The sequence below is a fragment of the Erithacus rubecula genome (genome assembly GCF_903797595.1).
Source record: "Erithacus rubecula genome assembly, chromosome: 4".
In the NCBI taxonomy this organism is placed as follows: domain Eukaryota; kingdom Metazoa; phylum Chordata; class Aves; order Passeriformes; family Muscicapidae; genus Erithacus; species Erithacus rubecula.
Window position 1 is genome coordinate 48,573,189 of NC_136686.1, and position 26,795 is coordinate 48,599,983.

Consider the following 26,795-nt stretch of genomic DNA (forward strand, 5'->3'; position numbering starts at 1 on the left):
AAACAAGATGACTAGTCACTCCCTGATGTAGTGCCTCAATAGCAGAAATGACTGATTCTACAGGTTTTTTCCCCCGAATATCTGGTATATCAGGACAAACCAAATATACCAGCGAGACATTACCTCTTCTCATTCCCTCTTCCCTGGAGACTTCATTCAGCTGAAAGCTTCTTCTTCTTGAGATCTGCCCAGGGAGGTGGTTGAATCACCATCCCTGGAAGCGTTCAAGGAACAACTAAATGTGGCACTTAGGTCTAGTTTACAAGGTGGTGATCACTCAAAGCTTGGACTTGATGGTCTTGGATGTCTTTTCCAATCATAACGATTCTATGATTTTCAGCTGTCACTAAATGCATGCTTAAAATACAGATAATGTGATCAAATCTCTTTGGTAGTGCTCCAAACTACAAATTTGAGCCTCAAATACCTTGTTTCTTCCCAAATGTGAAAGATCTGAATATGCAGTGTCAGTTCAACTTATTTTGCTGACCATGTGTTTATTGCATCCCCACCACTGTCACCTGAAATATTAGACACTCTTTCATAAATTTCTATGAATGTCTCTCATCAACAGCACTGTAACCTTTCTAGAGCATCAAATTCCAATTGCAAGTTCTGGGACTGGCAGATGGATTACCTTTGTGTTTATGTGTAAAACAAGCCTTTCTCTAATGCTCTGTGGCAAGACTGTATGCTGGATGCTGCTGATTCAGCGAAGGAAAAAGATTCCTGGTGAAGATCATCGCTGATCATCATCATCGATCACAACACAAAACCAGCATCACAGCATCTCTTGAGACAAGGAGTCATACTACGGGTGGTTTTACAAAAAATATCGCGGGAGAAACAAAAACATGGTAAGCCCTAGATCTGGAAGCCTGTCACTACACAATGAAGAATTCAAGCAGAGGTTCCTCGGAACAGTGGAGGTCCCAGCCTAGGGGTGTGAGAACTGCCATCACTAGACGTGACGAACCCACAAAACCGCAGCAGTCAAGCAGCCCAAGCACCACACCGACTCTGGTGAGGCAGCGCTGGCTGCGGGATGCTGCACAGCCCGCCCACGGCAGCAGCTCTGTGCCGCCCATCCTGCCACAGCCCGGCACCAGCTGCCCCCGCACAGCATCCCCGCCGCGTCCCGGCCCGGGCTGCACTCCCGCCGGCCGCTCAGGGCCGCCCTTCCCCGGCCAGCGCCTCGCAGGGTGCCGCCGCCGCTCCCCGTCCGCCGGGCCCAGCCCAGCCCGGCCCAGCCCATCCCAGCCCATCCCGGCCCATCGCGGTTCATCGCGGTCCATCCCAGCCCATCGCGGTCCATCCCGGCCCATCGCGGTTCATCCCGGCCTAGCCCGGCCCGGCCCGGCCCCCTCCCCTCCCTTCTGCAGCGAGTGGCGGCGGGAGAAGGGCGGCGGCGCCGTCACGTGAGGCGCTGCCTGGGCTCGGCTCCGCGCAGCTCCGCCGCCGCCAGCCCGGCCCGAGCCCCGCCGCCGCCTCGCCTGCCTCGCCTCGGCTCAGCTCGGCTCAGCTCAGCTCGCCTCGGCTCCCCGGCGCTCCCATGCCCAGCAGCGAAGCGGTGCCGCTGGGGCTGGGCGCCTGCCGCAGGTCGGGGGCGCTGGGCGGGATGCTGTCGCTGGTGGCGCGGCTGCTGGAGTGGCTGCGCTCGCTGTTCTGGAAGGAGGAGATGGAGCTGACGCTGGTGGGGCTGCAGTACTCGGGCAAGACCACGCTGCTGACCGTGCTGGCGGTACGCGGCCCGGCCCGGGGCGGGCGGTGCGGGGCCGGGCCGCGGGGTGCGGTGGCGGGGCTGGAGGGGCCGCCGCCCTTGGGCAACAAGTGCGGGCTGTGCTGCGGCCGAGCCTGCGCTGCCGTGAGGCGGAGCGGGGGATGCGGGGATGCGGGAGAGGGAGGATGGCGGGGCGGGCGGGAGAGCATGAGGCATCGTTTGCAACCTCGAGAATTTCACAGCAGAAGGCTAAGGTGTGTGTGAAAGTGTTTTCTGAGGGAGGAAGAAGATGTCTCCTGTCTCCTGGCTGCACAGTGTGCCCATCTTGGAGCAGGTTCAAGAGCTCTTGCCGTGGTTCAGGTTGGCTTTCCATGTTCATTGTATCGCAGAACGATATATTGTGCATCCCTCAAGGCCACAAATTGCCCGTTACTGAATTCTCTCCTCCCATCAGTTGCAGCAATACTAATGCCTCCCACAAACCCTCCCCAGCATTCAGATCCGATTCCAGCATTTCATTCCTCCTCTGGTGATGGCCTTGCAGCCCCTCCAAGGCTGACACCTACCATGACATTTTCTCTTCTGTCACCATGCAGAAATACATCCCTCATTTTTGTTTGCCATGCTCTCCAAACTGCATTTGGGTCCATCCCAAAGATTTGCTTTCCGTCCGAGGACGGAAATAAATATGTCACATTTGCTTACTACTGATCATGAAGCTTAGTGAAGCTTTTTTGCAAGGTGGTATCTCTTGTGAGATGTATTGCAGCTTCAGCTGCTATGAGATGAAAATTTCTATATATTCTTCAATCTTTATTGTAAAAAACTAGTACATTATAAATAAAAACCAGACTGGAGGTGTGTGGGTTAAAGTCAGAGAGATTGAGGCAATGAAGACCTGAGTATATGATACTTTTTACTTGCTTTTGTATATGATTGTGAATTAAGGGAAAAAAATAAGAGATTAGGCCTTAGTGTGCATGAAGAAGTGGAGAAACAGATAAGGAGAAAAAGGAATGGCAGGTATCCAGTGAAAGTATGTTTTTTTTTTTTATACCAGCAATCAGTGGAATATACCTCTCGCTGGTATTTTAGTTGGTTTGTCAGGCACTCAGGTAATCTTGCTAAGATAGGCCTTGATGCTTCCTATGCCCATTGGAAGTGTTCATTTCCCAAGGACAGGCCTTGCCGAGGAATGGAGAAAAGGCATGACAAATTACCTTAATTCTTGGATTGTTTTCATGAACAGAGCAAAGAAGAGCACAGCAGTTCAGAGACCTCAGTAGTGTGTGATGCCAGACTTTGTGTAACTGTTTGTCCATTCCCATTTGCTACTCCACCAATGGAATGGCATTGTAGGTGTTAGTCTTGATGTTATCTTCAACACCAGAGCACTCCTGTTAGTGCAGGTCTGATTTTCCCTGCGTATGTTATTTCTTAAGAGTATTCTACAAGGCATTCATGTTTTTTGGCTGAGGGAGGGTGACACTTTGCAGGTTTTGTAAATTTTGGATCTTGCAGTCTGGAGATGACATGGTGTGATAATCACTGAAAAAATGTGGTTGGAGGATTTTGAAGAAGGATTAGGATAAGGCAGTGAATAATAGTTTACTCTTGAATACTGTTGATGTGGAAAGGGCAAACAGATTGGATACTCTGTGTATGTTTGTGAATATGTGGCTAGAGTGTGACGATGAAAATAGCTGTTGCAGAATGGTGGCTACTTAAAATGCAAGCTGCAGTGGATCAAGAAAACACATTGGAAATTACAATTTTTTTTTCACTTTGCAAGAGCACTCAGATCCTATCATGCTAAGACTGAATAAACACCCTTTGAGACAGTCTCTGCTCTCAAGAGTTTGATCCATATTTAGTCGTTAGTTACCAATGGAAACCTTGGACAGTCACTGCCTTCAACTGTAGATGGGCATTGATGTAATGGAGTAGAATCTGGTCCATGGTTGTTGATATAGTAGGGGGTAATTAAAGTGTGCATTATCAGTTCAATATTTGGAAACTTTTAGAGAACATTACAGACTTCTTCGCATCAGTTTTTTTCATTTGTGTCAGGAGGTAATTGTTTTTTTGCTGAAATACGACAATAAATTTTTTTGCACTTCTTAAATATTCATAAACATAGGCAATTTGTCATGTAAACCTTCCTTAGCAAGCACAGTAGTACAGACTATTTTCTTTATGGTGGTGAGGTGGTTACAACACTTAAAACACAGTAAACAGAGTTCTTGGACTAATGTAGGCAAATGATTGAACCTATTCCTTTCTTCACTGTGTAAGAAAATAAAAAACTATGGACATAATACTTCCTTTGTATCTGGTTCCATTCAACCAGAATTTTTAGAGGAAAAGATTAAAGAGTGAAGATTAAGTGAAGAGGATGCTAATTTTTTATGTTCTATCCCCAATATTAGAGGAGTTATGGTGGTTTGGTTTATTTATTTATTTAATTTTTGTTTTCCAGTTTATTGTATTACATATGATGTATAATTTGCTCGTTCCACCACAGACAAGAAAAAGTTTCAGAAATTGTACAGATCCTGGGAATAGCTCTGGAGGGGTGGACTGAGAGAAGCATTGCTGTTCCAGTGCACCCTGAAGCTCTGATCCTCCATTTCTCAGATGAGAGGGAACTGATGGAATGTGACTGCATCCTACCTTGTCCATATACCCATATTTTCTTCCCAAAAAAAAAAGCTAACCCAGGGCACATGAGGTAAATATGGGCAGATAGATGTGGAAGGGCAGTGGCAGGCCCAGAAGGTGCTGCTTTCCTTGCTGGATGACTGGAAAACCAGGATTGCTGTGTCTGTTGCAGAGAGCACCTGGACCTCTGTGTGGACATAACTTAAGTAACAAACTGCCTATCTTATTATACCATGTCCCAGGGACAAAATAGCTTGTTAATGATGCATTTCCAAAAGGAAGAGTGAATGATGAGTTACCTGCTCAGATCTGAGTATTTTCTTTATCCTCAAAAGGTGTCTTCTGTAGTGGGTAGAAGTCTGTAAGATTCCAGTTGGTGTGATGAGATGTCTGTTATGAAAATATTTCTCTGAACCTGGAGGAGAAGGAGGCAGCATTTTGGTGCTGGGCATTTATGTTTGTGGTTTATGGTACACTGAGTTAGTCCCTTGTACTTTTCTATCTTGATGACTTTCTCTTAGCTCTGCAGCTCTTCTGCTGTCACCTACATTGCATGGGTAGTCCACTGTTTTTATATTTGGAGTTAAGATAGTGGTAACAGTAGTTAGAAACAACAGGAAAAAATCATGGTGTAGTCAGTTTTATAATACTTTATCATATTGGGGGTATAGGGCTAAGTGACTTTTGAAGGTTTCTTTTAACTCAAATTACCCTACAGTTCTATATTTTGGCTGTGCTGCCAAAGGATCAGATGAAGAATTATCTGAAGTCTCGTGGTTTCTGGGGTGATCTTTGTTGCTGGAAAGAATAAAAGATCATTTAAAGGGACTGAAATGAACAGTCTTCCTTGATATGACAATGCAGTAATTGAAGTGCTGGCCAGTGTTCTTGCTGAAAATTAATGTGATATTTTACAGCATTGTAAAATAACATTTTTTATATTGAAAATGAGAACCTTTATTATATGCATCAACTGTTTTATAATAAATATAATTTTGGTTTTGCATTCTAGTCGGGGCAGTTCACAGAAGATATGATTCCTACAGTAGGCTTCAATATGAGAAAAATAACAAAAGGAAATGTTACCATAAAGGTAGGTGTGCATGTTTGAATTAATACAGAGGGAATAAATAATAGATAAAAAATTAATAATTTCAACTGGAGATGTGAAAGACAGGAAATCTCTTTTAAGATTATAGGGTCGCTTATCTAGCTCCAGAGTAACTTTTTTAACACAATAGTTATACATTTCTCTGTTACATTAATCTGTTTGATTTCATTGTATTCCATGCCAGGCAGAAGCTTTGTTACACTTTTCTTAGGAAGGTCATAAAATGTGGAGATGCTGAGGTAGCTGAGTTGACTCCTGGGGGTGTATCTATCTTCTCTCTTCCCCTTCTCCTCTCCCCCCAACTCTAAGTGAAATCTGGAGTGACTTGACTTCTAACTTAGGTATCTCAGTGGAGAGTGTAGTTTATCTCACATGTTAGCTATGCAGAAGTAGAACATCTATCTTAAGTCACTTATCAGGGAGCCATCTCTTAGAGCTCTAGAGACACATAGGCATCAAAGTAGAGATAAATCACTCTGGTAGCATTAGGCACTGTCTTTTGTTTGATTATGAAGGGAGACTGGTTGATTAGTCTAGATGAAATTTACAACTTCTTGCTAAAATAGGTCAAGGGAATATAGATTTTTGTCTTTACCTTGAATTTTCACTCCTTTTCCATATATGGAAGTCCTTTTTTTTCCTGAGTCCTACAGATACCCTTCCTCTGATTTGGTATGACTCCTAAACCACTGATCAAATTCAAGAGATGCCACAGTCAATAAAAAAGTTACCACATTCAACCATAGTTCATAAATAAGCCACAGGAATAGGAATTTCCTTTGTTTTTTTTCTTTTGCACAGAAGCAATGTGGCCATAATTGATAGAGAGAAAACATAGGCATAGCTGGAAGGCTGATATCAGTGCTGCTGCAGAATTGTCAGATGTAGAAGACAACAGAAAAGTTGTTGATGATTCATTAAACTAGGCAAAAGTCTTTTACTAGTTAGCAGTCATCAAAATAAAGTAATTTTTGAGCCAGGATAGTTCAAGAAGAAACTTACTAATAGTTTATAGCAGAGTTGTCTGAGCAAATGATGTTGCAAGATTAAGTTGTGCAGACAGGGTGTGGGTGAGTTTTTGTGGAACTCTTGTTTTACTCTTTGATCTCAAAAGTAATTTTATTTATAGTTGCTATAATAGAATTTTTAAGAATAAGGAGATAATGCTAACATATTAATATGTTTATTAGTTTCAATGACGATTCTTGGTTTGGAAGCCAGTCTGCACAGGAAGATATCTTGACTCATTCTCACAGTCTCTGCTACAGTAGCATTCAGTGAAAGTAAGGGGTGTATGGGAATATGACTTCTGCACATAGATGCTTATTTCCTTAAAAGTCTGTGAGAATAAACTACTTCTATGTCACTATTTCTGTATCTAGGGTAAAATCTTAGAGGTTATTGCTAGATAAGGTTTCCAAAATTATTTTGCTTTAAGAAAAATTAAATCATTTGTTGATAAGTTGATAACTCAAGAATGATGAGGAAGTGCCTCTTGCTAGAATCCTTTTATGAGTGATTTGCAGTCCAGTAGCAAGAGTTCAGAAAAAAATTTTCTTTAACCTTTTTATCCCAACAAAACAGGTAACCCTTATCAGAAAAACTATAATATTCAACTGTCAGCTATTAAAACTCGGATAGATTGTGAAGTTCTTTAAACATGATCTGAATGCTCTTTGTGCTAAGCAAAGACTTGACATTGTGTCAAACCTTTTTGAAAGGTTTCAGGGAACACTACAAAACAGAATCAATTAAACTTACTATAAAATTGAGGCTGAGAAATCATCTGAGTCAAAATGTCATCTTGTGAAAAATTTGCATTCTATGTATAAGATATATCACTTTTGGAAAAGTAAGTTACAATAAGGTAATACTAATCTTTTATTAGTTTTTGTTGTATTTTGGGGTAGTCCACTAAAAAGGAAGTACTATGCTGGTGCAGTATCACTGCCTGGTTTCTTTACTTCAGTTCCATGTGCAAATTCTGTACAATTCCAAAAGATGGAAAGAACTGAAACACTGCGATTTTTTCCTTTCTTCTGATTTTGGCACTCATTTCCATAAGCTAAAGATTTATTCTCATTTTTACTCTGGAATCTTAATATGTAAAAGCATGGTCACTGGCATGCATGTGTGTATGAGTATTTATCTGAACCACACTAAAAGAAAAACACTGATTTACACAAATGGAAATGTTTCGTAGGAAGATGCCAGTTTCAGATGTCCTTAAATTGAAGCTAAACCTGTTTAGAATGTCAGCTTTAACCATGATTGTCAAATTTTGACTTATCAATATGTTTAATAACCTGTCATCTGTTATTTCTGAGAAGAGAAGGTAATAAAGGAAGGATTTTACCACACAGTATTTGAAATTTAAGTGGGCAGCTTTATAATTTGAGGTTGTGGTTGAGGTGTTGAAGTACAGGATGATTTCTAGGGATCTGCTAGAACTATTCTATTGAAGTTCATTACACAACTGATGGCTTTTTTTTTTTCCACTGACAAAAGTATCTGACTGAATGACTGAATGACTGAATGAGATTTTAATTCCAAACAAGTTTTGCTGTTTACTGAGTGATTTGGTTTTGATGGTTTTTCTGTTTTTTGGATTTGCTTAGTATTAGCAGTCCATTTGCTGTGGTGAGATTTACTATTCAACAAACTAGACAGCAATTAATAAGATTTACTTCAACAAGCCAAGTTTCAAGAACCTCAGAAGACTTGAATCATGAACTGCTGTTTAAAGTGATTGGGAATATCCAGCTAAGTAACCTTTGGTTCTTGCAGTGCTGGTCTTAGAGCAGTCTCAGTTAAAGGAAACAGAGTACCACAGACCTTTGGTGCCCACCGATAATGCAACAGATTCATTGCTCTTCTCTTGCATTTATTTTTGTTAGTGTGGCCCTTGTGGTCTGAAGGGAGTGGAGAGCAGGGGACTGGAGCCGGTGGGATGGGCTGTGGTCACCCCAGCTGTCACCACTAGGTGCCGGTGTCCCTCCACCACACCCTGCACAGCCTGGCTGCAGGAGAGCAGAGCTGTGCTTCTTGCTGCCTGCACGTGGCTCTGATGTGGCAGAAAGGCAGCAGGAGGGTACCAGCTCTGTGCATTTCTCTGCCAGCTTCCTTTGTTGCAGCACTCCTGCTCTGGACAGTAGTGTTTTCAGGCCTCTGCACTTCTCATAGAAGCAGAATCCTCCTGGTTTGTAATTCTTCCTCTTACTGTTCAGGTTATCTTACCTGTCATATTGTCATTTCAAATGTCATGCAGTAATACAGGCCTATGTGTGTACTCCAAGTGTAGCTTCAGAAGTGTTTTAGCACATACTGGCTGTTCTGTATGACGTGGGTCACTCTGAAGAAGCTGTGCCGTGTCTGGCCTGATTTCAAGTCAGTGGTTATTTTGATAAAAAATGGTTTTTTTGCTGGATATCCCAGTGTTTTATTATAGTTACCTGTAAGGAAGAGCTGTACTGGTGAATTCAGAAGGGCTTCCACAGCAGGAAGCTTAGTTATTAGTGCTAAATCCCAGGGATTGTTTAGTGTGTTCATTAGTGACCTGGGTGGTGGGACAAGGGTGCACCTTCAACAAGTTTGCTGGTAGTACAAAACTGGGAAGAGTGGCTGGTACAGCAAAGAGTCTGCTGCCATCCAGAAGGACCCTGACAGGCTAGAGAAATGGACTGGCAGAACCTGTAGGAAGTTAAGGACAGGGACGTTGCTTTTGTGTTCTGTTTAAAACCCACCTGTTGATCCTTCTAGTGTTGTATTTTGTGTCTCTGATAAAATGACAAATAGATCACTTAGAAATGCTCTCTCCCATTAAAATGCTTCTGTGCTTGTTGGAGTTGAAGATATTTTGTAAGCATTCTGTGTTGCAAGTCTATTTCCAGTTCTTCAGTGAAAATAATATTAAATTATGAACATTGAAATGCACATAAAGCTTTTTTTTTTTTTGAGCTTAGCCAGGTGGCAAGTAACCCAGTCTGAGCCAGTTGTCTGAACTTGCTGGGAGTAGTGGGTGCTTTGCTAGAATGGTTCATCAGGTGGGTAAACCTGGTTGGTTCAAGGTGGGTGAAACAAACAGAATAATTTCCTGCTGTTGGTGCCCTTTGAGCACTTCAGTAGCCAAAGATAAATTTTGGTCACCTGGATTAAATGCCTGAATTTTAGGTGATTGAAGTTGTCCTATGCTTTCCAGTTGCCTCCTATCATTACACACTGAGTTGGCTATTAATGCAATGACTTATTGCTGTGTGTGAGCTCACTGGTCACATCTTAGGCTTGTCTGTGTGCATTGTGGTGGACAGTGTGGTGGATGTTACTGGTGCTGCTTTGTTCTGCCCAAATAGTCCTCTCTGCTTAGCAAATTCCTCACCTGTTTGTTTAGGTTAGGTTTTATGGCTGATACTTTCTGCATACTTCACACGAAGTACATTTCTGAGTTCAAATATTTGTGGTGTTGGATTCATCTTGCAGGTTGAGATGTCTGCATGTAAATAGCTATATGTCTGCACTGAGGCTTAAGTTCTTTTAAAAGAAGTCAGGGGAGCTGCAGTCTGTACTGTCAAGCCTAGAGCATAATTCTGTCATCCTAAACAAGGTGTTACATCTGATTAGCTGAAAGGCTGTCTAGACTTTGCTGACTACTGTGAGACTGAAAAAAGCTGTGTAACATGGCATCTAGAAAACACTTTTCCTGCAACTTTCTGATGAACCATAAAACCATCCCACAATATGAGCTAATTTTAAGAAACACAGCTAGAGTGTTAAAGAACCTTCCTGTAACTGAAAGCTTTCAATGGTCTTGAACCTATTCATGTGCACTTTTTGCTCAGCTGTCATGATACAGCTCTGTGCAAAAAGTGAAGAGATCAGCTCCTTAAACACAGCTAATAGCTATGGTCTTAAGATGGAGTCTTAGGATCCTCCTGAAGAAATCGAAAGAGATGAATCCAGAGTTTCCCTTTAGAAGAATTTGATATATCTCGGGTAAATATATGATAAACAGTGGTTCCATCATGGTGATCTAGTTTACAGATTAAAATATTACACTAATTAATGACAGTGTAGACCTGCAAGCGTAAAAAGAATTGCTACACTATAGGAGTAGATAGGAGTGAATAAACCAGTGATGTTAAAGTGCAGTACCAACAAGCTACATGCCTTTGAGATTGAGCCTGAACAAAAAATCCTTGAGAATTTAATCTCCTGTGAGACCATAGTACAATGTATCAAAAAACCTTTTTCTCAGTTTGGTCATTCCGTAAGCTTTTGCTGATTCTTAAAATCAACTGGTGTTCTAGGGATAAAATTACCGTTTAAATATTATGAAACTTTTAATTCTGAGGGGCTGTAAAAGCCATGGGAGAAATTTGAAGACCAGTGTCTTTTTAAAAACAACCAGACAAATTAAACTTCTTTATATAGCTAGCTATATATTCAGCTGTTAAGTTTTAGTCTCCTGCCTGTCCCCATTCATACCCAGAACATACTTTTTTAACTTTGTATTAAATACTGGAAAGCAAGAATAGTTGATGTACAATACATGCAAGGCTCATGCAAGAAAACTTTAACATTAAGACTTTTCCCCTTTTCTTCCTGGGTACCTCTTGTATTCTCACAGTTCTGTCTGTTCACTTGTGTACTGTGAAAATGGTTTGGTGCAGCAATTTGTGTTTTGAATTAAGCAGTTGAATCTTTCATTGGCTATTCAATATAATAAAGAGCATTAGAAAATTGCTATTAAAATAATTTTGATCTCAGAGGCAAAGAGGTGAAGCTGCTTTTTTATTTCATGCATTTATTTATTTTCCATATTTCAGATCATTATTACTGTATTGATGCAAACTTGATTCCAAAGCACCTAGTCTGTATTGTGTCCTTCATGTTGTACTTTATTGAATAGCTGTAAGCCTGATTAGGGAAACTGACTGGAAATGACTTATCTTTCCATTGTTTCAAGGTGACTTTTTCTCCTAATGAGAGTAATCTTGTTCTGCAGTGTAATTTAATACCACAAGATATAATATATCATCAAGCAAGGACAAAATCAGAATTTTTTTATTTGTGATTTATTTGTAATTTTGTGATTAGTCCAGGCTACATCATCTTGTAGATTTTCATGGCTAGCAGCATTCCAAAAATCTGATCTAACTACTAGCTTACCCTATCATCTTTCCCTTTTTTTCCTCTGGTCTACCAAGAAAATAATTTTGTTTCTCTTTTGAGACACACAGAAGAGCACCAGATGGCTTTGGATAGTTTCAAGGTCTTGATGAGTTATTGGAGTAATTAGTGTTGGTGTATGTTTTGTCACCTAACCATACTGCTCAACTGTGCTCATCACGTTTGAGCTTTTAAAGTATAAAGGTTTATTTTACTAAGACCTTTGGTACAGTGCTTCAAATGTCAGTACAGATAATAATTGATACCCACTTCATGGTCAGAAGCTCTTTCATGTGCAAAATTTTTGATCTTATTCGGGGGATCAAAAGGCACTCTACATTTAGGTGATGCAATAATTTTATGTCTGAAGGAGCGGTAAGATATCAATCAGGGAATTATTTTAACGGTGAATTGGGAAATATTTATTTCTAAAATATAAATACAAGATATTGAAAATTATGCAGAAATTGATGCATAAATATGATTCACAGGCTGTGAAATTAAGAAAATAGTGGACAGTAACTGGAAAAGGCCTTACCCATGGGTCTGTGAAGTCTTGGTATTTTGTGCAAAGCTTTGTTGCCACAGCAGGCTTCAGTTGGATTTGTAGTGTAAATGTGAGGACAACTCTTAAAAAACTTTGTTTCTGTATATATTACTACCAAATTTGGTTTCTTCTGTAATATATATGCCTCCTAGATCTGGTATACTGTATATATTGTTTTGATAGCTAAATATGCTTAAAATAAGAAATAATTACTTCTCATTGTCCTTGGCAGAGGAACAAATCCATTACTTTTATTTTACAGTGTTCAACACTGTCTTAATCTGTGTGTCACTTGTAACACAATGGTCTGTGGATGTAGCTGTGAGAGATACATAATCACAAAACCCTAGCCTACATGATGTAGATATGTTGCCTGGTATTTTGGTCAGAGAACAGTTTTGAACAGTTCTGAAACAAGATACTGTTATCCACCAAAAAATACCATTCTTTTTGTAAGTAAAACAGAATACGTAACACCTGTACAGAAAAATAGAGTGTTAATGTTTTAATAAATAGGAGTTTCATAGGATTGCTGGACATTAATAACATGTGTAAGTATTTATGGGATTGGAGCTTTTATAACATCACAAGCAGAATTTAAGCTTTCTTTCTTCAAGAAACACTGATTAACCACTTCAGACCTACCTATACTACTGTTTCTTTTCTGGTTCTGATTAATTAATCCACATGTCTTTTAAAGCACATTTGTTGAACCAGTGGGAGAGCTGTGGAGGTGTTAGAGCTCCTTAGAGTGGGGAGTATCATCCCTTATGTGGATTCAGTCTGCTCTCTGACTTGCTCTTTGTTTATTTGCTCTCTGTTTTTATCCTGTTGATATATTTTGATAAGTTAGCTCAGGTCTCCATAGCCACATTAAAAATTAACCTGTGTGACTGTTTCATACAATGATGATATTCTTTTTTGCTTTGAGACACTGCATTTGCCATAATTCATTTCAGTATGTGAGTAAGATTTTTCTTTCAGTGGGTGGGAAAGGGTAACATTCTTCAAAGGAACATTTGGAGCTTTTGGTGTCACAGGCCTGACTTATTCTGTGAATGTGCCTGTCCCCCTCCACTAGCTGGAAGGGGCCAAGAAGATTTTTAATAAAATTTTAGAATTGCCGATAACTTGCATCTGCATGTAAGAGTTAATTTATCCTGTTGTGTTAGGACTGTGTCATCAAAAACTATTTTGGGGCTGGAGTGTTTTTACCTTTCCAGGTGTGGGACATTGGAGGACAGCCAAGGTTTCGAAGCATGTGGGAGCGTTATTGCAGAGGAGTCAATGCAGTTGTGTAAGTTTTCTTTTGTACATCCATAGAAAAATACTATGCAATATATATTAAATAAAATTAGATATTACATTTTATTGTATATAACTAAAATAGATTTTTTTTTCTATCGACCTCCATCACCCAGTGCATTAAAAGTAGTATGTTTTCCACATGCAGCAACCCAGACATATAAGTAATTCCATATTCCAGGCCAATTTTTCCCCACAGGCTATATTTAATTCTATCTTCCTATATCAACAAATACAGGGTTATACAGCTTTGGATTTTTGTAATGCTGTTGTCAATATCAACACATTTATCACATTTTGTATGTTTTAATGCAAATTTCTGCAGGTAGTGATCAATACCATAAATAACTATTCTTTCTTGCAGTTACATGGTGGATGCAGCAGACTTAGAAAAAGTAGAAGCTTCAAAGAATGAGCTACACAGTTTGATAGATAAGCCACAATTGCATGGAATTCCAGTAAGTATTTTCATTATTATTCTTACCTGAATGTTGAAAGTGTGGCCTAAATCCTCATGAGTTTGTTCATCTGGTCTCTTGAAAATACTAGGTTATATATGATGCACCCTTGATACATTGAGCACTTTTAGAAAAATTGCTGTGATTTTTTTTCATAGCACTCAGCAACTTATGAGTGCATTGTGTTTGCACATTTTCTTGTCTAACGGTCAGAATAGATTTTTAAAAATTGTGTTTTCACGTGTGGCATTATCAGACTTTCAGTCAGTCCCTTGTTGGCTGGGTTTCAGCCAGTGACCCAGGTATGTTTCTGGCAGTATCTTACAGCATGTGAGATCAATCTTTCTGCAGGTTGGCAGACAGTAACATTAAGTAGTGTCCTCTGCCTCCAGAGAATGAGTAGGAGCTTGGCTTTTTATGTGTCCTGGCTTTTTCTTGACTTAGTATTTCAAACTAAATTGTGTAGAAAAAACATAAATATGCATCTGTTCTCCAATTGGAAGTGTCAAAGAATAGTGTATTCTGCCAAAATTCTAATGAGGCATATGAAGGTGGAGACTAATGTTATTCATTTAAATGTGATCTTGATGTTGCACCATGGCAAACTGTGGGAAAGGAAGTGTTTGTACACTTGCCATCAGTTATAGGAATGGCATCTACACCCCATGAATGCCTGGGACTTGGTCTCTATAAAATGGTACCTCCAGGATACACTCAGTCTCCCTCTTTCTCCCTCCTCTCCTCCCACTATTTTCAAGGAAGAGTTTTTCAAGTGATTCTCCATCTTCTTTATAAGGTTTGCTCTTGTTGTGATTTTGTATGTTAATTATCTATTGAACAAATCCTACAGAAATCTACAGTTATGCTGTTAATAGGGAGTGTAATTTCCTGTCCTTTGCACTCTCTTCATGTGCTTTTCACATTTCTTTACTGAAGTGATTGGTCTGACATGTCTTCAGTAGTATTTAATTAAGTTTCTTGCCTTTTATATATTATATCATATTCCAAATGCCTAGTCTGAACTGCATGGTAATTTCCAAGGTATGGTGATGTACTTTTTGCTTTTCTTTCTTATGCAGTAATTAGTATTGAACTTCCTTCAATTTATTGTGCTCTGGATTTGGCACTATAGGTTTTATAGCAATTTTATTAATCTGGACTGCAAGTATTGAGTTTAATACGTTCCAGATTCATGGAATATAATGGTACAGTCTTTATTTGGAGTTGTAGCACATCTAGAAGGCAATAATGCAATGATAACTAGAAAAACCTGCCATTGCTTACTTTATCTTAGAATGTGCTTAATCCATTTATCTGTCCTTCATTTATACTTGAAGCCTTAAATAGGATCTCTGAAGTTCCAGCCTCTGGTAAATTTTCTGCATTTCTTGGACTTAATTCCTAATGGCTGCCTTTCAGTTTCTACCATGGATGCTCAAATTGGAGAGAGAGGTAGCTGGTGCTTAGGTGATACTTAGTTCAGAGGCTGAGCTGTTTAGTGCATCAGTATTAAGGAAGGGAGCAAAAAAACGTAGAGAAAATTTTGTCTGGGTCTTTAGGACCAGCCTCTGCTGCTGGGGCCCTACTTTTGATTAACATCAGTCTGGTCCTCTGAACTGAATATCCTTTGGTGGCTTGAGTACACCTGATGTGTGCTCTCTTCCACATTTCTTTGCATTTATATTTCTTTGCATATATATTTATATTTATAATGCCATCTAGAATGGAGAGAGTCACTTCTAGAGGAAACTTCTTGTATTAATACACCCAGGAATAATTTGATCCAGTTTTCAGAGAGTGTACATCCAGCATCTGGTCCTGACTAGGAGCAGGATTTCCACGATGTCCCCACAGTCATTGGTTGTTTTGAATATGTCCTCTGTTAGATTCTAGATAGCAGAATAATGCCAACAAAAACTTACAGACAAAAATAAACTTTCATTGCTCCTGGATTTAATATGTATATGCATTATTTCTTTCAGGTGTTAGTTCTTGGAAATAAACGAGACCTCCCAGGTGCACTGGATGAGAAGCAGTTAATTGAGAAATTGTAAGTAGCTGCTTTTGTAAAAATCTGATATACTGTAAAGTTTGATATGTAAGTCAAAATTATTGGTAGTCTATGGCAATAATTGGCTATAAAATATATTATTTTACATTATCAGATATTCCACTTCAGTCTCTGCTGGTGCCTGATGTAGTGATCTAGGCTGATAACTGACTGCAGTAGATTTGAATCTCTCTTGATTGTTGTTTGGTTGTGTAAAGTTATTTCAGATAATCCTGTTTTCCCGTCATTGAGGATGGGGTTTTGCCAAGAGCTTATTAGTTCATCCACTTAATGCCTTTTGGCTTTTTTTCCAGGCTTGTTAGGATAGGTTATTCTAAAGCTTGGAGATGAACTTTGAATATTAAGCAGCTTTCTTAAGCTCTTCTTTGCTGCAGGGCCTAACTTCATGAGACTTTTCCAAGCAGATCCCTGAAGAGGCCAGGTCTGCTCTCCTGAAGTCCAGGGAGGTCCATGTTTATACTAGAGTCCTTTGTTTGGTGTCAGTGTCTTCACTTTGCAACTGTTTCAGGAAAATGTTTTGTCCATGTCTTTGTCACTTGTGTGAGGATAAATGAATGAAAAAATAGCAAAGTGTTCAAAAGTTCTGAGGGGGATTGGAGAATTCTCAGAAATAAGTTGATTAAGAATCAGTTTCTCCCTAATGTAGAGGCATCCTTTCAGTAGGAGTCAGATCTGATATATTAAATATGATGAAGTAAACATCCTGAAGATATATGGTGTGATCAGTTGAGTAGATATTATGATTTACTGGAGAAAAGGGTGAAAGATAAGACATGAGTAATACTTGGTTGCAACCACAAAACATTATTTTTAGCTTATGGATTTTTCTGGTTTTATTTCTCACTATTACATTGACCTAATAAAAAATTAAAATTTTTGTGATATGTCTTTATACCTTTTCATCTTTATAGTTTAAGAAACATGTTGTTTTCTGTGTGCAGTGGCATATTTTAAGAATTTAACATCTGAGAATAAAATTGAACCTACTGAGTAAAAAGCAGAAAACATATAATTTAATGGAAATTTCATTTTTGTTTCTGTAGAAACCTTTCAGCTATTCAAGACAGAGAAATCTGTTGCTATTCTATTTCCTGTAAAGAGAAGGATAACATAGGTAAGGTTCTTTGTGTCATCAGTGTATGCTTTGTACTTTGGATCAGATCAGGCTTCAACATCTACCTCCACTGTATTATTGAAGATCTCAATTTACATTGAAAGATATTTTGCAAATATTATATATGGCTGTATTTGTTTCAACATAGAGTTATGTGTAATTTTAAAAAAAGTCTTGTAGAAATATTTATTTCTGTGAGAGGTTAATTTGATAGGGACCTTGGAAAAGCATATTTAAATCCTGGAATAATAGAATCCTTTACAAGAAACCTGTGCTACTTTTGAAAAAAACAGTAGCTGCATATGAAGACCTTGTAGTTATTAGATGGTCCTAATAAAACCTTGGTGGTTTACTCCATACATGGTATTATTTGGTAATAAAATAAAAAGCAGGTTTTATGTGAATGTGGCTGTTCTTGAACTGAGGGATGGGCCCTTTGTTCCAAGTGGAAATGCAATGAGTGTATCCTGTAGTCAGTGATGGTCTATCCCCATGAACTTGTCTTCCATCTGCCTTTGCTTTTTGCCTTTTCCACTCTCCTATCTTCCACTTTCCTGTAACTTTTCTCTGTCATGTTCTCCCATTCCCTTCACTCCACAGGGCAGGAGGAAAGGATGAAGCACAGGTTGGAGCTAGCAGCAGTAGCAATTGTCTGGGGGCATGCTACCTCTGTGCCACCCTTCTCTGCATGCTGCTGACACAAGTGGTGCTGGATGGGATGGGATCTAGCCTGGCTTAGGTATTCATAGCTGCTGTGCAAGGAAGCCTGACTTGATAGAAGAGCTGGGCAGCTCTGTAGGGCTCAACTGAGTGAGAAACTGTGAGTGGGAATGGGAAGAAAGCCACTTTCTGTCAGCAGCAGAGGAAATTTCCATCCTACACAGTAAACCAGCTAGTGGAAATGGTGAGATGGCACCTGGACTTCAGTGAGCTGGGGGAGATTTCAGCTGTGTGCAGAGATGTGTTAGGCAGTAAGGTCATCTTCTGGAAGTGGTGTACATGAGTTGTTAGTTTGGAGGAGACCAGACCCATGTTTGCTACAGCTTGGGGTGCAGCTGTTATGAGTGAGGGAGATGCACAGAAGGTGCTGCTGCACTGGGATAGATAAGGACTGCAGAAGACAACACAGAATAATCTCAGGAGTTGAAGGGCAGTGAATGTGATCAAGGTTTTAGAAACGCTGTGCTTGGGCCTCATCAAATTAGCAAGGCTACAGTGGAGAATCTTAGAAGTGGGATTGTGACTGGAAGCTAGCTTAAAAACAGCTTAATTTCTGAAAGAATCATGGAGAAAATATATTTTGGTCCCAGTCCATTTATCTGGATGCCCTGGAAGAGAAAAGCATGCAACAAAAAGTCTGCTAAAATTTGCATGAAAGAATGATCATTAATGCAGAACAGTGTGGATTACTTACTTGTGGAAGTTCTGGGGCTAGTGATGGAAAAGACTCAAATCTTAACTGAGACTTGGTCAGGTATCTTCCTATAATATTGTGCCTAGAAAGACCAGCCAGGTTCTTGAGTATTTGCCAAAACAAAATAAAAAATGGGAGCACACTGTATATACCACTTGGGACTGTGTGGGCATTGTTGAAGCACCATGTGCTATATTTGGAGGAAGACCTTGAGAAAAAAGGTTGGGCAAGAAGCTAGGGAGACCAAAATATAAATGGAAAGTACCATTTATAATGAAAGACTGTTGTGCTGGCTTATTAAATTGATGAAACTACTCGTCTGTTAAGGAGGAGAGTGGGAGCTGTCTTCTTCCTCTGTGTTTTTACTGATGTCAATGTAGCTGAATGAGGTGATACTGGTTTTTCAGTGCAAACTGCAGCCTAGCTAACTGGTCTCATCAGGAGGTGTAGGTGTAATGCTGTCAGTTACTGGGTCCTGAGAGACTGTGGAAGATAATTATATAATTACTAGCTTTGGTATAAGTGCAGTGGGTTGCTTTTATCTGCAGTCTCAGTGCTTAAGCTGGTCTGCAAGGATATTCATGGAGTGCTGTCTTGAACTCAAGACAAATATGGCAACAAATTTCAATTTGAGGGCTAGAGCTGCTGCTGCCCCCTGACATCTTTTCTGCCTTCCTGACAGATGTTACTGCCTTGAGGCAAAACCATCTAATCTGCTCATGAATCAGTTTGTGAACTGCTGCAGTTTTCAGCTCAGTGCATTGGATTGCATCAGGAAGGGTGCCAATTTCAGCTATCAAATCTTAGTCCAGTGTTGCATGTCTTTCAGAGACCTTGGACTCCTACAACCTACCTAAATAGCTTCTTAATATATTGTCAGATGTTTGCCTTTCTCATTCTTTCTGTTTGTGTATTTCCCTTTATTCTCACACAGCATTTAATTCTAGTGTGGATTTTACAGTTTGTTTTATGGTCATCTTAAATCTTTGCTTTTTCAGCAGTTCCCTATCTATGACTTAGAGAACCTGATGTCAGTCATCATATTTCAAAAATACAAAATCCACATGATTTAAAAACATACAAAAAATGACTAGAAAAAAGCCACCTGGAGGTTGAAGTTCTGAACTTTATTTATGTAGGAATGGGAACTGGGCTTTCTGGGTTTTGTTCAGTTGGTGTTTTTGTATTTGTATTAACCTGCTGGGGATGCTGTGCTTCTACAATCTACAAACAGGCTGTTGAGTTTCTAATTTTGTTTCATCTATCCTGGCAGACATAACATTACAATGGCTTATTCAGCACTCCAAATCAAGAAACTGTTGAAGAAACTTTTGCTGAAGATAACTCTTCCCCAATCACTTCCCCTATCAGCTATACACACTGAAAAGATAAGGAATGCAACTGTCTATACTACCAGGACTCACTGTGGTCATATTTGTTAACAGAAGTAAATCTGACTTGTAACTTGTCTGTCTATTTTGATGATTTTTTTTTTTTTTTTAATCCAGATATTTGTCTGCCTAGGTGGAATTCCTGAACGCCTTAATACAGGACTGGAAGAAATCAGTAATTTTTTGAGCTGAAATGTTTTGAGTTTATGCATGCAAATTGACAAATAAATAGTAATTTTTTTCTAATTTGAAACTGAATAAATTGTGCAGTGGAAACAAATGACTGGGTTTTTTTAATGTAGCATGTAATTATTCACACAGAATATATTCCCTCTGAACACATGTAGTTAAGTAGTAATAATCAAAACTATAATTAAGAGCTGCTTATTTGAACAAAATGCTGACATTCAGAACACTTCCACATACTCTGGAGAAAAGTTATTTACAAAGTTATGTATCTCTAGTTACTTAGTTTTTCCAGTCATTAATGTGAATTATTCATATGAATATTCTTTTGGAATTGAAAAATAAAACATTCTAGACAATTGTGTCCTTCTTTACTGGAAAAGGAAAGAGTCTGGAATTGTAGTGGATATTTTTCTTTCTTAAACAGAGAGTGAATAGAGAGCAGGTGAATTCATGTGCATCTTCTCTGACATTATTAACCCCCAAATTCATGGATTTCCTAAGCATTATTGCTGTAGATGAAATGGTGTTTGTGGACTACTCTGTCCATTTCTGAACGTTTAGAATTTTCAAGTATACAATATAAAAAAGCTGGGATCTGAAGTAGGATTAGTCCTTTGGAAACAGATAAAAGAAGCAATTAACTTTTTAAATTTTGATGCTTTGCTAACATCTTACAGATACCTTCTTCCAAGTACTCTTTCACTTAAAAGAGCACTCTGATGGTAACTTTTCTGTGGTTATGGAAATTCTATTACATATGGAAAGCTCATGTCAAGAAACAGTAGGCAGGCACTCAGTGGCCAAGTGTTTCAAGGACATTTGCAGATCTAAGAGGGAGGAGTTCAGGCATGGTGTTCTAAAGATGCTGTAAATCAATTGATTGCTATAGTAGTGAAAGGACTAGAAGTCATTTATGCAGTTCTTGCACTTAAGTACATGAACTATAGAAATAACATTTTTTTGTTACTTCTATTTGAGGATGCTCTTATGCTGGTCGCTCTGATAAGCTGCTAAGAACATATGGCAAAGACTTCATAAAATCTTTCTTGAGTGTTACAGGAATGCTACTACGAATTGTTGATTATGTTTGCAGTCTCACCTGCAGAGGTGTAGCCATAGGGGCTCATTATATTCTGTGGTAACATGAAAATAATTTGACTGAGTGCTGAGTGCTCAGTACATAAAATAAGTACAGATGCTTCTGTAAGGGGATGTTGCAAATGACCTTCCAAAATCTGACAGTCCATCTAGTGACAGTTTGTATGGTGAAAAAACAGCACTTGGTGGCAAAGGTGATGAATTTCAAATGCTCTTGTTGCTTGTGGATTTTTGAAGGAGTAAAGCCATTGTATAATATACTGGAATTACACTCACTTGTGGGAAATAGAAAAGGTAGAAAACCCTCAGGAGCTGTGTGAAAGTAAAACTCAGAATAGAAAAATGCAAGAATACAGATATACAAGAAACAATAAGGCTGTGTTTTTAAGCTGTGTAGAGATAGGCCTTAGAAAATATAGAGCAAGATAATAGAAAGATGTAAGTTTAATAATAAAGCTTTATCCATTGTTTTTAAGCTAACAAAAAGCAACTCTTGTTAAAAGCAAGGTGTACACGTAACTTTAGTAATCAGCTTAAGCAAACGCCTGTAAGCTTTGAACAGTATTCTGTTGGCTAGAAATACTTTAAAAATACTTTGTAACAAAGATAATTTCTGCTGTTGTTATGGTGAGAGCTTTTGCCATCTCCTGTGTCTAACCCTGTAATGAGGCTGGTGCCCTGAAATAAAAGCTCTTAAGACTGCTGTGCCTGCAGCCCTGTACATTATTGTTACTATATAAAAGATCCATCAGAAATGGTGCCCTGTTTTGTTTTAAGAAACAAAATTTATTAGCTGTCAACTGTTGGATCCCAGAAACCTGCATTTTTTGAGCTTCCTGTGTTTTCTGTCACTGACCCACTGGAGAGCACTGCTCTTGATGTGAGGTCTTGGAGAAGGCTTCCAAATTTGAGTGATGGAGTTAAAATCGTGAGTGTGTAGTTAAATAGAAATGTGTGCTTTCACACGGTTTTAAATTTGAGGTTTTTATAATATAGTGATAGGTATGGGACAAGATGGAGAATTTTGGGTAGTGTCTCTTTGTGCTCATCTTCTTTCATGAGTTTCAGGTAGTAGTTTCTGGTTGGACAGTTAGTGCCACCCTGAGGGTCATGGGAATTTAGTTATTGGGTTAAAAGTATAAATAATATAGGTGCTATTTCTCAATTGGACTGTTTAGCTTTAAGAGACCTTGTAGCTAGCTGGATCTGCCTCCATTTTGCTCACTTCTAGCTGTTGGCTAGAAGTGTTGCTGAATGTTCTGTACTTTTTGATAAGATTTAATAAACAACCAAGCCTGAACATGAGAAAATCCATTTTCTTCATGTATTTTTTAGTCCTGGCTCTGTGTGAAGGCAGAAGAGATTCCACACAAACCACTAATTAAGTGGTGCAAAAACACGTAGCACTGTTACAGTCAACCTGTTGGAAATCCCCTGATAGATACATAAAAAGTTTCATTGCAAGAAGCAGATGATACTTGCCTCTATCTGAGCCTGTAGGACATGCTGGGATGGAGTTCACAAAGACACCCTGCTGAAAGAGCAAGGTGAGCTCTGGAGTGAATTAAGGATGAGACAGGAATTTTTCTGCTGGGAAATGGGATGTTTATCACCAGCTAAAGACAATTATCAAAACTAAACCTCATATTGGTCTGAAATCAGACATAATTTCAGGCAAGATACAGATTTTGACTCATTAAATGGACAGCTCCTTGCTATGCCTGTGAGATACAGGATAAATAATTGCAATCTTCAGAATGATTTTAGCACATCAGGACATCAAAGGACTCAGACAAGCTATAAAGGTAGTGGGCTGACTTATTTTGACAATGTGGTAAATATTTTTAATTCTTATGATTTCACTCCCACACATTGTCGTAATGTGGCTTCTATGATTTTAAGCGATTCTCAATATATTTTGTGGGACTTAGAGTGGAGAAAACTCAACAGATTAACAGAAAACTATGCTGGTAGTCCCAATGCTCAGTTTAATATTGCTCGATCATCTGGAGATATATACCTTTTAACAAACCAAAGGATCAGGCAGCATTACTGCCCAGGAGTGTTCTAGGAGATATTAAGAATGCTACAAGAATGGTTTGTGTACTGTGGAGCCAGCAGGCAGTCACGGGAGTGCTTACTCCAAAATAATGCGAGACTGAGCCTTCTGGTACTTTTTTAGATCGATTGACACAGGCTGTTGAAAGGCAGTGCCCAGATGAGCACGTTCACCCCTATGCTATTAAAGGTCTTGCCTTTTCTAATGTTAACGAGGAGTGCAAGAGAGTTAGCTTTGCCTAACCAGTCATTGACTGTTCCCCAAATGCTTTCCACTTGAAAAATCTTAGCATTCCACACCATATTGCTAAAGTCCAAGCTAATACTTTAGGAGAGCAGCTTACAAAGTCCCAAGTTTCCTTGGGAGATAAACTCAAGCACTCAAACATGAACAAAAGCCCTGAGACAGGACAATTTGAAGGTCCTTTTCGACTATAACCTGGTTCTAAAGGTATGCTTGTGTTTCCACAGGTGTAGGACTTTAATGGGTTCCAGCAAACAACTTCAAACCATATCCCACAGAAGAACACACTGACAATTCCAAGAGCAGAGAAAGAAGCATGTAGATGTGAGCCAAACAGAAAAACTATGGGTCACGCCTGGCATTCCTTGTTCACCTCTAGAACCTGTCAATCCTGATTTTTATGTCACTGGAAAAAGTGTGTTGTTGGTTTCATAGAGCTCTTTTGGCAAAAGCTTGGTACTCTCCCACTGAATTTATAAAGGTAAAATTATCCCCTTTTTCTACAATTGGCTAGTCCCTGAACAAATTTGGGAGTTGAAATACATGAAGAAGTCATTTGCCAAAAAGTAGCTCACAAAAGGTATGGAGCAAAAAGTTCGACACTAGTACTTGCAAGTCTTGCTTGCTTCATGCAAGCAGATGTGCAGATTTGCCTGTGGGACAACCAAAAACAAATGTTTGGGTTGCCTTAGCCAAGGCAACAGGCTCAGACACTATATGACTCTAATTTGAACCCAGAGAAGCCTTTTTCTACCTGTCCAGTGAGAGATTGGCCAATACCTGTATATTATGATCCTTCAACCAAAAGGCAACTTAATAGTAAGCCAGGTGAAGTTGCCAGTGGAAGCAATCCTGTAAGTGGTTGGGACATTTGGACAAAGAATTTCCCAAAGCAGTATCTGAACTCCAAGAATTAGAGATCCTTGGTTCTTTAACAATGGATTTCTGCCTTACGTTTTCACCTAGTGACTGGCAAAAAAGTGATTCTCCAAAATGCAGTGTTACTTCCCATTGCCTTGCATGCAGAAACTCGAGTTTTTGGTGTAGTTATTCAGATAGTTGGGATGGACTTTCCAGGGTTGACCAATATCCACGATACTTGCCAAGAGGATATTGGTTTGTTTGTGGAGATAGGGCTTGGCAAGACATTCCATCACACTGTGAAGGGATTCATGCAGTATTGGAAGGCTCACTGTGATAGCATCTAGTGCTAAAGCAGTTGTTAAAAAGAAACATAGGGAAAAAAAAGATTTGCCCATCAATCAATATGAAGAAAATTGTAAGAGTGATTTTATGTCCTGGAAATCTGCAAAAAGGGTTTCAGCAGGTTTGTTTTTACCCCAACTTGCTTCAGCTATGGCCTTGAAACAAAGATTGAGTCGGATGTTGGCTGAGTAAACAAACCAATGCCACATCCATTGCAATCAGTGATATGGTGACAGATGTTAGCAGTGTTAGACACGCCACCCTACAAAACAGAGCAGCATTTGATTGTCTTTTACTGGCACAGGGACATGGTTGTGAAGAATTTGAAGGATTGTATTGTATCAACCTGTCTGACCACTCTGAATCCATCCACAAAAGCATACAAAAGCTGAAAGATTCAATATTTCAAATCAAAAGAGATGATGGATCATGGTTAGATGATTTGTTTGAAGGATGGAGCTTTGCACCCTCATTAAAGGAGCTTTGCAAGATAGGTTTATATGTATTAATTGTTGTGGTGGTGCTATCAGTAATAGTGCTTTGTGCACTTCAGTGTGTGCGACAGATGGTGGACAAAACCATCAAGGAAGCTTTTGTTGTTCAAGAAAAAGATGTAGGGAAGGGAAATACAAAGAGTTCACAGGACAGCTCTTATGCAGTTGTCTGCTGATGTCAAGTTACTGTATGATAGTGTAAAGAATGACAAAGGCTTTGATTTAAGGCCTTGGGTCAGAGACTTAAGACAGCAAGAGACAGCACTTGCTACTGGATTTGAATTATGCCCTTGGAATCGACCGGATATTTTGAAACCTTAGAACTATTATAGTTTAAAGCAAGCAAAAAAGGTGCCTTAGATAAACAAAAAGCAATATATTAAGTAAAGTTTATTAATAAAGCCTTATTTAGAAAGCTGATAATACTGTTTTGCTAGATAAGGAAAAATGCACTGTAGTAGAGCTATGTAACTCAAGGTAATTACTATACAACAAAGTCCTTAAAAGGATTTCTTTAGGATTGAACTGAGTGGGGGAGTTGTGGGAAACAGAAAACATATAAAACTCTCAGAAAGTTTTGTAAAAGCAAATCTCAGAATGGATAAATGTAAGAATGCTGAAGATGCAAGGACAAGGAACAAAAAGGCTATGAGCTGTGTAAAGATAGGCCTTAGGAAAATATGTCAAGCAAGATAGTAGAAATATGTAAGTTTAATAATGAAGCTTTATCCATTGGTTAAGCTATTACAAGCAAGCATTGTTCAAAGAAAAATGTACGTGCAGTTTTATTAATTGGCCTAAGCAATTGGCCTTGTCAGCTCTTAATGTCATGGATTGGCTAGAAAGTTGTTAAAAGACTTTGTAACAAAGAGAACTTGGTCTGCTGTTGTAAGCAGCTGAAGCTGTTTCCAGCTCATGCTTGGCTCTGTAAATTTAGACTGGTGATTGTGATGGAATAAAACTTTGAGTCAGCTGCTCCAGCAGTCCCATTCCATTGTTTATGTACATATATATGTAAATATAGTATAAGAGAAAAAAATATTCCAGAAACCGACAATTATGCACCATATGCTGGTTTTTTTCCTCATTTCTCCTACTATGTGACTTTGTATACAAACCTTAGGCAAATCAGCACAGGCACTGGTCTCACTGTTACCATTTGCAACAGCCTGTCTGTTTTTCAACAATTTGCCTTCAAGTAATTTTTCAGAATGGGCTTAGCTGAAGGTAGGTATTTACTGTCACATCCAATAGCTTTGTGGGTAAGATGAATTGTAGATGGCTGACAGCTGTGACATCTTATTTCTGAGACTATATTGCTAGGAAGGGATCTAGACCACTGGAGACATCGTTGCAGCAAAATCGTTTGGCGAGGTCACAAACATGTTTGCCAGGGAGCCTCTGTGCAGGGAGTGTCCCCTTGCTCAGGCAGCAATACATAATGCAGTGCCTTGCATGGATGCACTTGGTGTTTCAGAAGCAGGGAGGGCGTGCAGAGGCAAGGAGTGACCACACTGCTTTGTGCTTCTCAGCACTCTGAGGAGGTGAG

The 26,795-nt window shown here is 39.3% G+C and overlaps 1 protein-coding gene across 1 annotated transcript; it reads left to right on the top strand.

Annotated features, from left to right (window-relative positions):
• The first annotated feature begins 1,380 nt into the window (after positions 1-1,380).
• Positions 1,381-20,237, top strand: LOC306801001 (ADP-ribosylation factor-like protein 8B). Its single transcript, XM_079303589.1, has 7 exons — positions 1,381-1,741; positions 5,394-5,474; positions 13,428-13,501; positions 13,874-13,967; positions 15,950-16,017; positions 17,082-17,152; positions 19,840-20,237. Exons 1-7 carry the CDS (start codon positions 1,553-1,555, stop codon positions 19,887-19,889), a joined length of 627 nt encoding a protein of 208 aa, XP_079159715.1. The 5' UTR covers positions 1,381-1,552; the 3' UTR covers positions 19,890-20,237.
• Positions 20,238-26,795: the final 6,558 nt, after the last annotated feature.

Bases quoted from the DNA above. Each gene is read 5' to 3' on its own strand.
- LOC306801001 (XM_079303589.1), top strand. From the start codon at position 1,553: ATGCCCAGCAGCGAAGCGGTGCCGCTGGGGCTGGGCGCCTGCCGCAGG. The intron at 5,475-13,427 runs GTAGGTGTGCAT...TTACCTTTCCAG, and splicing joins AAGGAAATGTTACCATAAAG to GTGTGGGACATTGGAGGACA. The intron at 13,502-13,873 runs GTAAGTTTTCTT...TCTTTCTTGCAG, and splicing joins AGAGGAGTCAATGCAGTTGT to TTACATGGTGGATGCAGCAG.